Source organism: Leopardus geoffroyi, chromosome A2, assembly GCF_018350155.1.
Source record: "Leopardus geoffroyi isolate Oge1 chromosome A2, O.geoffroyi_Oge1_pat1.0, whole genome shotgun sequence".
Lineage (NCBI taxonomy): Eukaryota > Metazoa > Chordata > Mammalia > Carnivora > Felidae > Leopardus > Leopardus geoffroyi.
The window spans coordinates 162,896,227-162,906,545 of record NC_059331.1 but is presented as its reverse complement, the minus strand read 5'-3'; the positions used below and the strand labels follow the sequence as shown (position 1 = coordinate 162,906,545).

The following is a 10,319-nucleotide window of genomic DNA, read 5'->3' as shown; positions in this document are numbered from 1 at the left end:
TGTCCAGAGTGAGAAAGTGCCTCAGAATTCACATCTCATAGATCAAGCAACTGAGGCTGGAAGGGAAAGCGATTTTAAGTTAAAAGTGCTAAGAGGAACATCAAGTAGGCTTTTTCTCTCTGTAACCCCCGGTAGCTGCCAGCTGGGGCCCGGGCAGAGCTCCTTACAACAGATGGTGGATGTGACAGCTGGGGTGGCGCCATCTCTGAGGAGGGGCTGTGGGAGACACAGGCCTCCCAGCCCCGTGAGGTCACCCCTGCCACTCCACCCTCAATGCCTGGGAATCGTAGAATTCCGGGGGGGGGGGGGGGGGTAGCTGGAAATAAACTCAATCCCTTATTCTCAACACCAGACCTGAAGATCAGGCCTGCCTGCTTTCACATCCCGCTCTGTGGACCAGTGAGTGCATCCCAGCAGGCCCATCCTGCCACCCTCAGCCTCTCGAGGACCCACCCCGTCCCCACCCCCTCCATGCTGCTTTTGTAGCAACTCACTGAAGTATGCGGGACTTCATGAGTTAGACATCCCAAGGACGTTGGTATTTAAAATAGAAGCAACAGGGAGGGAATTCTGGGAAGCCAAAAGAAATGAATCCACCAGGATAGATGTGCCCATGGCATTGACAAAAGGACCCCTTAACCACTGATAACTGATACCCCCGCTCTACCCAGGGGCTGGCGCTTTGCTCGGGGGGGGGGGGAAACAGCCACACCTCCCAGCTCTCCGGCTCCCTGTGCAAAAGTTGTCACCTGCCAGAGCAACTAGCTTTCATCTCTTCTGCAGGCTACAGGACAAATGGGGACACTTGGTAAATGACCAGGTTTCTCAAAAGCAGCAACAACACTATACCTGAGGATGTCACCCATATTTTTAGCCGCACTTTCTAAGTAAGCTGTGCCCAAATGGAAAGGACAGGAAAGGCACACGGTGGGGGGATGGGCGTAGGAGGGAGACAATGCCACCTAACACCCACCTTGTCAGTGCCAAGGGCCGGGGGATCCCGGAGGCCTCCACTCTCTGCTCTGCCAACGTGTGATTTCTGCTGAGTCACCTCATTTCTCTGGTTTCATACACATGCAAACCCCCCCCCCGACAACAGACACCCCTCCCTCACCATTCTCATGTGCCACGGCGAACACAACAGAAAGGAGATGTGGAGACATTTTGCAGAAGAAGCCGTGCCTCTTTACACAAGCAGGGCTAGTGGCCGGCACGGCAATCACCGCGGCTCCACCAGGCTCTTGTGACAGCCGGACACTGGACCCTAACAAAAGCCTAGGCTGCTCGCAGCCAAAGTGTCCCCGAGAACCGCAGGCTTGTGGCCCCCCGCTGTGAGTAGAGCCCTGCCCAGGGCCCTCCCACTCGCCCGGGGCTTACTAGGTGGACAATCACCCCCCTGCTTGCTCCCGCAGTACCCGAGGGGCCTTCCTCCAGCTCTCCTGCTCTGGGCTCTGTCCCCAGGGCTTTCCTGCTCAGCTGGGCAACCACTTCCCCCCTCACTAGCTCCTCCCATCTCCCCCGAATTGGACAGCGCTCACTAACATCCCCTTCCAAAGCACCTTGTGCTGACTTCCAGTTGGGATTTAGCACACCTTTGTGTTCCCACTGGGCTGTGAGCCTCAAAGGGCGGGGACCATGTTTTTGGCATCTCTGCATCCCAAGCGCCCAGCATATAATAGCTCCTCAGCCAATCTCTGTTGAATGAATGAATGTAGGTCTGCAAGCTCGATCTGGGAGCGTGGAGAGAAGAGATGCCCCTCCCCCCCCCCCCCCCCCCCCCAGCTAGCCAGTGTGCTGATGTCTTGTAAGGAATTAGGGGGGGGGGGGGCGGGGTTGCAGGGAAGGCTACGGCCCCAGCATTGGGGGCTGGGAGACCCCGCCGACCCCCGTTCGGAGATGTGGGGCTGTGGGTGCGTGGTGTCACCTGCACCCAAAGTTTCTCTTTCCTTGACACGAAAACCCAAGATGTGACCTATGATCAACTCAGCCAGGCCCTTAAACTTGCAGCTGGCCTACTTAACACAGGTGGCGACTCCCTCCTTCCGGGATGGCGCTCTGGGGAAAAGCCCATTCTTCTCTTTCCACAATAAACGTCCACTCGTACAAATGCTGTGCAGGTAGCCACACATGGAGTTTATCAACGTGACGATTGGAGCTGCATTTATTGAGCGCTTGCTGTGTGCCAGGCACTATGCTACATGTTCTCCCACAGGCTATTTGCACGGGGTCCCATAGCATACGTGGGAAAGGCAGAAGTCCGCCCCAGAACTCTCTGACTCTGTCCACTACTCCCAACAACAAAGGAAAGCTCTTTCTAGATTTACGCGGTGGCAGGGAGAGAGACACAACATTTCTACCCCTTCTCGGGAGGAGCATTACTCCTAGAACTGTACTGTCCAACAGCCACGTGTGGCCATTTAAATCAATTAAAATAAAGCAACATTTTAAATTCTGCTTCTCAGCCTCACAAGCCACATTTTAAGTAGCCGGTAGCCACATGTGGCTGGTGGCTAGGGTATCGGACAGCACAGCTATGGCATGTTTTCATCATCACAGGAAGTTCTACCGGATAGCGCACCCCTCCTTCCAGATCTGAGTAACCTAGGAGACACCACTCTCTTTTGAACCCAAAAGACAAGCTCTAGGATACCATTTGTTTCTCGCTCTTCTCTGCCACGATCCAGTGAGAGCACTGCCGTGTGAGAACACAGTTTCCAGCCGCAACACTCCTCCTCTTGCCGAAAGGTCATTTTTTGTTTGTTTGTTTTGCCAGACGACTTGATAAAAGGCAAAGGTCTCAGAAGCATCCCCCACACCCACCAGGAGCTGACTACCAAGTCCCTGCTGGTCCCGCGGTCTCCCTGTGGGTGCACCTGCTAAGAGGGTTTCCAGCCTATTCTCCCTCGGGCACCTCCCTGGGGCTGGGCAGCAGGAGGCCAAACCCTCCTGAGGAGGCTGCCCCCCTGCCGGCTGACTCCTGACTGGGAGCATATGTTGCTTGCCAAAGAACCACCATTTTCCAAGCTCCGGGGTCATTTTTCTTAGCTCCCAGCCTGCTTCTAACACGAGGATGATGCGGGCACTTCCGGAAACCCCAGCTCCACCAAGCTCATCTGGCCCGTTGGAAGCTTGACTGCGGGGTCCCTGCCACAGACCTGCACTTGGACAGAAGTCTTTTAAGATCCTGACTGGCCGGTGGTTGTTTTCTGTTCCCCCGTGGAACTCTTTTCTCTCCGCATGCTCTAGAGTATTCGGGAGTGTAAGCCACTAGGATAGACCTGACCTCCTTCCTCGTCTGATTTTATGACATGACGTTTCCTGAGTATTCCCTGGCCTAGTTTAATTCTTCCAAAATGAGCGGGGATGAATATGGAAATTGACGATCCAGGCCACCCTGGGAGAAGCCTGGGGTCGGGACAGTGGAAGGGGCTTGGCTAACAGGAGGCCTGGCACCTGCCCTTAGTTCGTAACTTGAAACGCGACCTGGCGGACAAGTCCCTCTGCAACATCCCGCTTTCCCGGATCACTGCCCTGCCACGGTCACCGACCCGCAGCGAGGCTAAGGGACACGATGAACAAGGAAGCTTTAGTAAGGGGGCTGGGGGCTGCTCTTCAAGAGCTGGCCGTACAGATTGTTCTGAGCTACGTGTGTATGAGTGATTTTCCACGAAGGTTCATGAACTCCTCAAGGAGAGGGGCCCTGACTGCTATTGGCTGAATTGCGTCCCCCTCCAAATTCACATATCGAAGCCCTGACCCGCCCCCCAGGTGATGGCATTCAGAGACGGGTCCTTAGGGAGGCAGTTGGGTTTCAGTGAGGTTGTGAGACTGGGGTCTTCCTGACGAGATTAGCGTCCTTGTGAGAAAAGGAAGAGACGCCAGAAGAGACGCACCCCTGTCCCCACCGTGTGAGGACACAGAGAGAAGGTGGTTGTCTACAAGCCAGGAAGCGGGCCCTCACCAGGAACTAAATCTGCCAGCCCCTTGATCTTGGACTCCCAGCCTCCAGACCGTGAGCAAATACACATTTGTTGTTTCAGCCCCCGGCCCGTGGCACTCTGTTGTGGTGGCCCACAGCGTCACTCCAGTTTGGCACAGCGCCTGGCACACAGTAGGCTTGTTTAGTGAACCGATGTTTGCCCTCCCCTGACCTGGTCCGTGGGGCAAGCATCGCAGTACCTCTCTGCTCTGATGGCACCCTGTCCCCCTTGTGACCCAAAGCACTCACTTGTGAGGACCGGTGACCTCGGGTTAGTGAACGGACAGCCTCATGAACGTGCACGGGGAAGAAAGCTGCAATTAGACCTCGTTAACCCCTAGCAACACAGCTGTTTGATTGACTTGGCCATCAAACACAGGCCTTTGTGGACAACGGCCCGTTCTATTGTACAGAAACTCCCATCTGACTGAGGCCTTCACCGTCTGCCTGCACTGCCCCTCAGGCACCTGATTTGACAGGGCTCCAGGGTCTCACAGGCTGCTGTCCTTCCCGACAGCAGCCTTCTAATGCAGGAATGGGACTCCGGGACGCCTTCCTGGAGGAGGTGGGCTTTGCTGGAGTTGGCCTCGGGATTTGCTGAGTGGCAAAGTGGAAGAAGCAGATGACTCCCGAACTTTCCCAGTGTTTCAAGTAGGTGTTGCTGAGATCCCAGGCCCTTGGCCTCCCTGAGCAGGGCAGCCTGGGACAGGACTTGCAGGAGGGGGCAAGGCATTACAAGGGAGGTAAGGCAGCGCCTAGCGCCTAGAAGAACCCTGCTGGGCTGAGAGCCCAACTCTCACATCCGTGCCAACAACCGGGCCCAGCTCACCCAGTGGGAGATTCCACACAGCAGCGTTCACAACGGAAGACCTGGGCCAGTTGGGCAGCCCGGCTGAGCGCTGACCGTTACTGGTGCCCCCGTTAACCCAAGTAAACCCTGTCGCCTCCACAGGTCTTCCCATGATGCTACAATAATCAGAGCTCCTGCCGGGTGAGGGGATTCAACAGGACCTGAGAACGTGGTGGCCAGAAGCCGGGCTAAATCCAGCAGCTCCTGGAAAACAGGTAGCACTTCCTCAAGTTCAGAGAAACCGGCGGGCCCCTGGGACACAGGCAGGCACAGTCCGTCCTCCTACAGAATGCTAGGGTCCCCTCTTTTTCCTCCCACCTCCCAGCTCTCCAGCCCTAGTGCCCCAACACCCACCCTCCCCTCCAGAGGCCCAGCCTGGAGCCCCGCATCCTTGTTTTGGAAGGGACCCCTGGGGACCAGAAGTAGAGGAGGGCATGTGGGAAGATACCAAATGGCTTGGAGAGGGTAGGAGAGTACTGCCCCCCACCCCGAGCCAGAACCAGGCATGGGGAGCTGCTACGCTCAAGGTCGAGCTCCCTGTCCCGGTCCTGGGGGCAAATGGATGCCTCAGAGCACACACAGACCTAGAGTTCCGAAAGGGCAGCTTACAAAGGACAGTGAGACCACGGGAGACAGTCCATCCTTCATTTTTTTCTCTTCTGCAACACTGACATTGAGAAGGATCCAAGTCAGTGACGGCCACTGGGAGAGCCACACGAGGGCTTCTTTTCCTGCTGTGGGCCCCTCCCCAAGCTACTGAACCTCAGCTGCCACCCACCCCTCTCGTGCCATCCGGCCACCACACCCATACCAGTCCCAACGTCCAGCCCGCTGTGGCAGCACCCTGGGCTTCGGGGCACTCAGGGTTGAGAAGGACCGCAGAGCCATTCAGTCCTTCCAAACATAGGCACTGAATGGCCATTAAGTGCCAGGCACTGCCCTTGACATTGGGACTGTGCTTGACCCTCCTCAGCCGCGACTGCGTGGCTTCTGTCCTTGCTATGCCAGCGCGTCTGTTAAAACTGCCCGCACTAGACTGGCCTCTGGCCGTCCGGCAGCCTGCATGGGACAATCAGTCCAGCCCTGGGCCATTCCCCACCTCCCTCCCACCTCCGAGGGACAGACGGACACATCCGGGCTCCTGAGTGAGGAGTGCTTCGTCTTACGTCCTCCCTGAGCCCACACTGGGACCTCTACCTGTCCCCTTTGGGATGCTACTGGAATTCTGTTCTCTAGCCTTCGGAGCCTGGAGGAAATCGCCTTTTGACGGGGGTGTACCCCCTGGGGTCGTAGGAGCCACCATTCCTGGCCACGCGCACCCCCACAGACATCCCCTCCCGCCCCCACGAGTCCGCTTGGGTCCGAGGCGCACTAAAGCGCCTGGTCCTTGGCGCTGGGGGTCGGCGCCAGGGCCCCCCGGTGCACGCGCTGGTGCTTGAGCAGGTGCTGCTTCTGGCTGAAGCCGCGGCCGCACGCGGCGCACAGGTAGGGCCGCTCGCCCGTGTGGTTGCGCCGGTGCCGCGTCAGGTTGGGCTTCTGGCTGAAGCGGCGGCCGCACTCCGGGCACGGGTAGGGCCGCTCGCCCGTGTGGATGCGCTGGTGGATGGTGAGCGCCGACCACCACGAGAAGCTCTTGCCGCACTCGTTGCAGATGAACTGGCGGGGCTCGCCCGGCCCGGCCAGGCCCGCCCGCGCCCGGCCCCACGGCTCGCCGCCCGGGCCCCGGGCCGCCTGGGGGCCGCGCGGCGGCGCCGTCGGCCCCGGGGGCGCCTCGGCCCGCGGCTCGCTGCGCACGGCGGGCCCGGGGCGCGGCGGCGCGGCGGCGGGGGCGGCGTGCGCGCGCTGGTGGGCGCGCAGGGCCGCGCGGCTGGGGCAGCTCTGGCCGCAGCTGGGGCAGCGCGCCGCCTGGGCGCCGGGCAGGTGCGTGCGCTGGTGCTTGAGCAGGTGCTGCTTCTGGCGGAAGCTGCGGCCGCAGTGCAGGCAGGGGTGCGGCCGCTCGCCGGTGTGGTTGCGCAGGTGCCGCGTCAGGTTGGGCTTCTGGCTGAAGCGGCGGCCGCACTCGGGGCACGGGTAGGGCCGCTCGCCCGTGTGGATGCGCTGGTGGATGTTCAGGGACGACCACCACGTGAAGCTCTTGCCGCACTCGTTGCAGATGAACTGGCGCGGCTCGCCCGGCCCCGCGGCGGCGACTGCGGCCCGGGCCCCCGCCTGGCGCCACCAGCCCTGGCAGAGCCCCAGCCAGGCCCACTCGGGGCGGCCCCGCGGCGGCCCGGGCCGCAGGCGACAGCCCCTGCGGGCGGCGGCGGCGTCCCGCAGCAACTCCTGCAGCCCCGCGCGGGCGCCCAGGCGGTCCCGGGCGTGCGCGCGCTGGTGGATGCGGAGGCCCACCTGGTGGCGGAAGCAGCGCGCGCACTCGGGGCACGAGTGGGTGGCGGGCCGCGCGTGGGTCTTCTGGTGCTTGAGCAGGTGCTGCTTCTGGCTAAAGCGCCTCGCGCACTCGGGGCAGCAGAAGGGCCGCTCGCCCGTGTGGTGGCGCTGGTGGCGCGCCAGGTTGGGCTTCTGGCTGAAGCTCTTGCCGCACTTGCCGCACAGGTACGGCTTCTCCCCGGTGTGGGTGCGCTGGTGGATCTTCAGGGACGACCACCAGCTGAACCTCTTCCCGCAGTCCAGGCACACGAAGTGACCCTCGCCGGCAGAGAGAGCCCGGCCCGCCAGCCCCCCGGCCTGCTCAGGGGGAGGAGCCCATCTTGGACCCCCAGGCTCCTCCTGTCCCCCCAGGGCCCGAGGCTTCCCCACGGTCTGGCATGGCGGGAGGCCCCGATGCTGCTGGAAAATGTTTTCCTTATCCTTCTCGGAGAGCACGGCCTGAGGCATCAGCGTCTGCAGCAGCCACTCGGGCTTCTCTTGCTTGATCTTCATCACCGGCCCATCTCCTGCCGGGGACAGAGAGAGAGTGGACGCAGAGGGTCACTCATTGCTCGTGAGGTGGAGGGAAAGACGTGCCAGGAAGGCAGAGCGAAGGCAACGGGGCAGGAAGGAGGAGTGCAGAAGGCAGCTTTTAGGAGGAAGTAAGGGTAGGTATAAAGAAGAGAGCAGGGACGGTAGAAAGGCAGTAAGATAAAGGCAGGTCGGGGTGTGGGTTAGGGCCAAGAAGAAAAGGACAAGAAAGGAAGAGAGGCTGATGCCCCGCCTTCTCTGCCCTGAGGCCCTGAGATGCAGGGAAACCAAGCCAGTGACCCCTCCCACCAAGCAGAAAATGGCCAAGCTTCCAAAGCATCTCATTCTTTTTTTTTTTTTTTTAATGTTTATTTTTATTTTGAGAAAGACAGAGACAGAGAGAGTGCAAACAGGGGAGGGGCAGTGAGAGGGGGAGAGAGAGAATCCCAGGCAGGCTCCGCACTGTCACCGTCAGCCCAGAGCCCAGTGTGGGGCTCAGTCTCACGACCCATGAGATCATGACCCAAGCTGAAATCAAGAGTCAGACCCTCAACCGACCCAGCCACCGGCATCTCATTCTTTTTCTAAGAGGATCCATGTGCCGGGAGCTTGCAAAGTGAGCGCACGCCCGGCCCCTCAGTGTTTGGGGGGCCTAAGCTCCACTCCACTGCCAGGCTCTCCAAGGCAGCCGCCCCGGTGCCTGAGCACCTCGCCTTCTTGGACCTTGGCTGTTCGGGAACTTCACCCTGTCTCCAACAAAACAAGAACAAGAAAGTAGGCCAGAAAGGGGGCGCCTGGGTGGCGCAGTCGGTTAAGCATCCGACTTCAGCCAGGTCACGATCTCGCGGTCCAGGAGTTCGAGCCCCGCGTCGGGCTCTGGGCTGATGGCTCAGAGCCTGGAGCCTGCTTCGGATTCTGTGTCTCCCTCTCTCTCTGCCCCTCCCCCGTTCATGCTCTGTCTGTCTCTGTCCCAAAAATAAATAAACGTTGAAAAAAAAAAAATTAAAAAAAAAAAAAAAAAAAAGAAAGTAGGCCAGAAAGGTCTAAGCACCCAGAATAGGTGCTGCGCCATCCTGACTAAACCCGGGCTGCTTTACTCCCCACGCAGCGCTGTGAGCTCAGGTCTACAGGGTGTGTGTTCCCCTGCTCGTGGACATAAGCCGTGATGGAAAAGGTCTGCTACAGACACTAAATACAGACTGTGTGATTCCACTTAGATGAAATTCAAGAGCTGGCAAAACTAATCAGTGAGTTAGAAGTCAGGATAACGGCCCGCCTATAGACAGTGTTGTGACTGGAAGGGGGCCTGAGGGGCCTTCCGGTGTCCTGGCAGCGTTCTCTTTGTCAATCTGGGTGCTGGCTTCATGAACATGTTCACTTTATAAGAATTTATAGAACTTGTGATCTGTGCCTTTTGCTGTGTTATACCTCAACAAAAAGTTTACATTCAATAAAAAGCAGGTGAAATTGGGGCGCCTGGGTGGCTCAGTTGGTGAAGCGTCCAACTTTCGCTCAGGTCATGATCTCTCAGTTCGTGAGTTCGAGCCCCACATCGGGCTCTCTGCTGTCAGCACAGAGCCGGCTTCAGATCCTCTGTCCCCCTCTCTCTGCCCCTGCCTCTCTCTTTCTCTCTCTCTAAAATAAATAAACTGAAAAAAAAAAAGTAGATGAAATAAAACAGTTGTGAACAAAAGAAGAGAAACTCTAAATAAGTTCCAATATAAAAAAAAAAAAACCAATAAAGTAAACCCAAGGAAGTAGGAAGTAGGGATTAATAAAGATAAAAGCAGAGATTATAGGATAAAGGGAACATAGAGATATAAAAAGGAGTCTAAAAATCCTAATGCATAAATGTTGTATCAATTTGAAAAATCTATATAAAAAGGATGATTTTGTGAGACGATATAAATTAACAAAACTAACTCAAGAGGAACTAAAAAAAAAAAAGAAAATGCTAAAAGATACAAAAAAGACAGCTAACATTCTACCTCAAAAATGGGTAACAGTCCTCTTAATTATAAAAACAGGTTCTACTAAAACTTCCAGGGAAGGGTTATCGACAGCATGCATAAACTGTGACAGTGACTAGGAAGGGGAGGGAGCTCCCAGGCTAGCATGGTCCAGTGTCCATAAGACGAGGGCAGAGCAGGCAGGAAACTATAGGTTTAGCATTTGAAAGTAGACACCAAAAACGAACAAGCAAAAATACTAGCGAAGCAAGTTGAGCTGGGATCTTCCCCAGGAAAGCAAAGATGGTTCAACATAGTTCATGACATTGACATTTTAAACGTGAAGAACGTTCTACAATCTCAATACGTAAAAAATGTCCTATGATAAAATTCAACATCATTTCTGGAGGGAGAGAAGGAAGAAGGGCTGGAGGGAGGAGGCTCTTAGCAAACTAGGAATATGAGGAAACTTCCTTAGGTTGACAAAGAAGCTGTACTGAAGGCTGCAGCAAATGTTATAACCAAAGGCAAGAGATCAGAAACCCATTCAAGTGACGAACAAGGTGATGCTCACCGTCACTGCCACTCTTCAACATTGTCCTTG

The 10,319-nt window shown here is 57.1% G+C and overlaps 1 protein-coding gene across 8 annotated transcripts in view; it reads right to left on the bottom strand.

Annotated features, from left to right (window-relative positions):
• Positions 1–5,460: 5,460 nt before the first annotated feature.
• ZNF775 (zinc finger protein 775) overlaps positions 5,461–10,319 on the bottom strand; it is a 20,631-nt gene continuing 15,772 nt past the window's right edge. For 7 of the 8 annotated variants that reach the window (XM_045496109.1, XM_045496113.1, XM_045496114.1 and 4 more), the window contains one exon: positions 5,461–7,762. In XM_045496109.1, coding sequence (XP_045352065.1) covers positions 6,201–7,762 — 1,562 coding nt within the window. In that variant the 3' untranslated portion in view covers positions 5,461–6,200. Of the gene's footprint in view, positions 7,763–10,289 lie in introns of all 8 variants that reach the window. The other variant, XM_045496111.1, reaches the window with a different exon arrangement.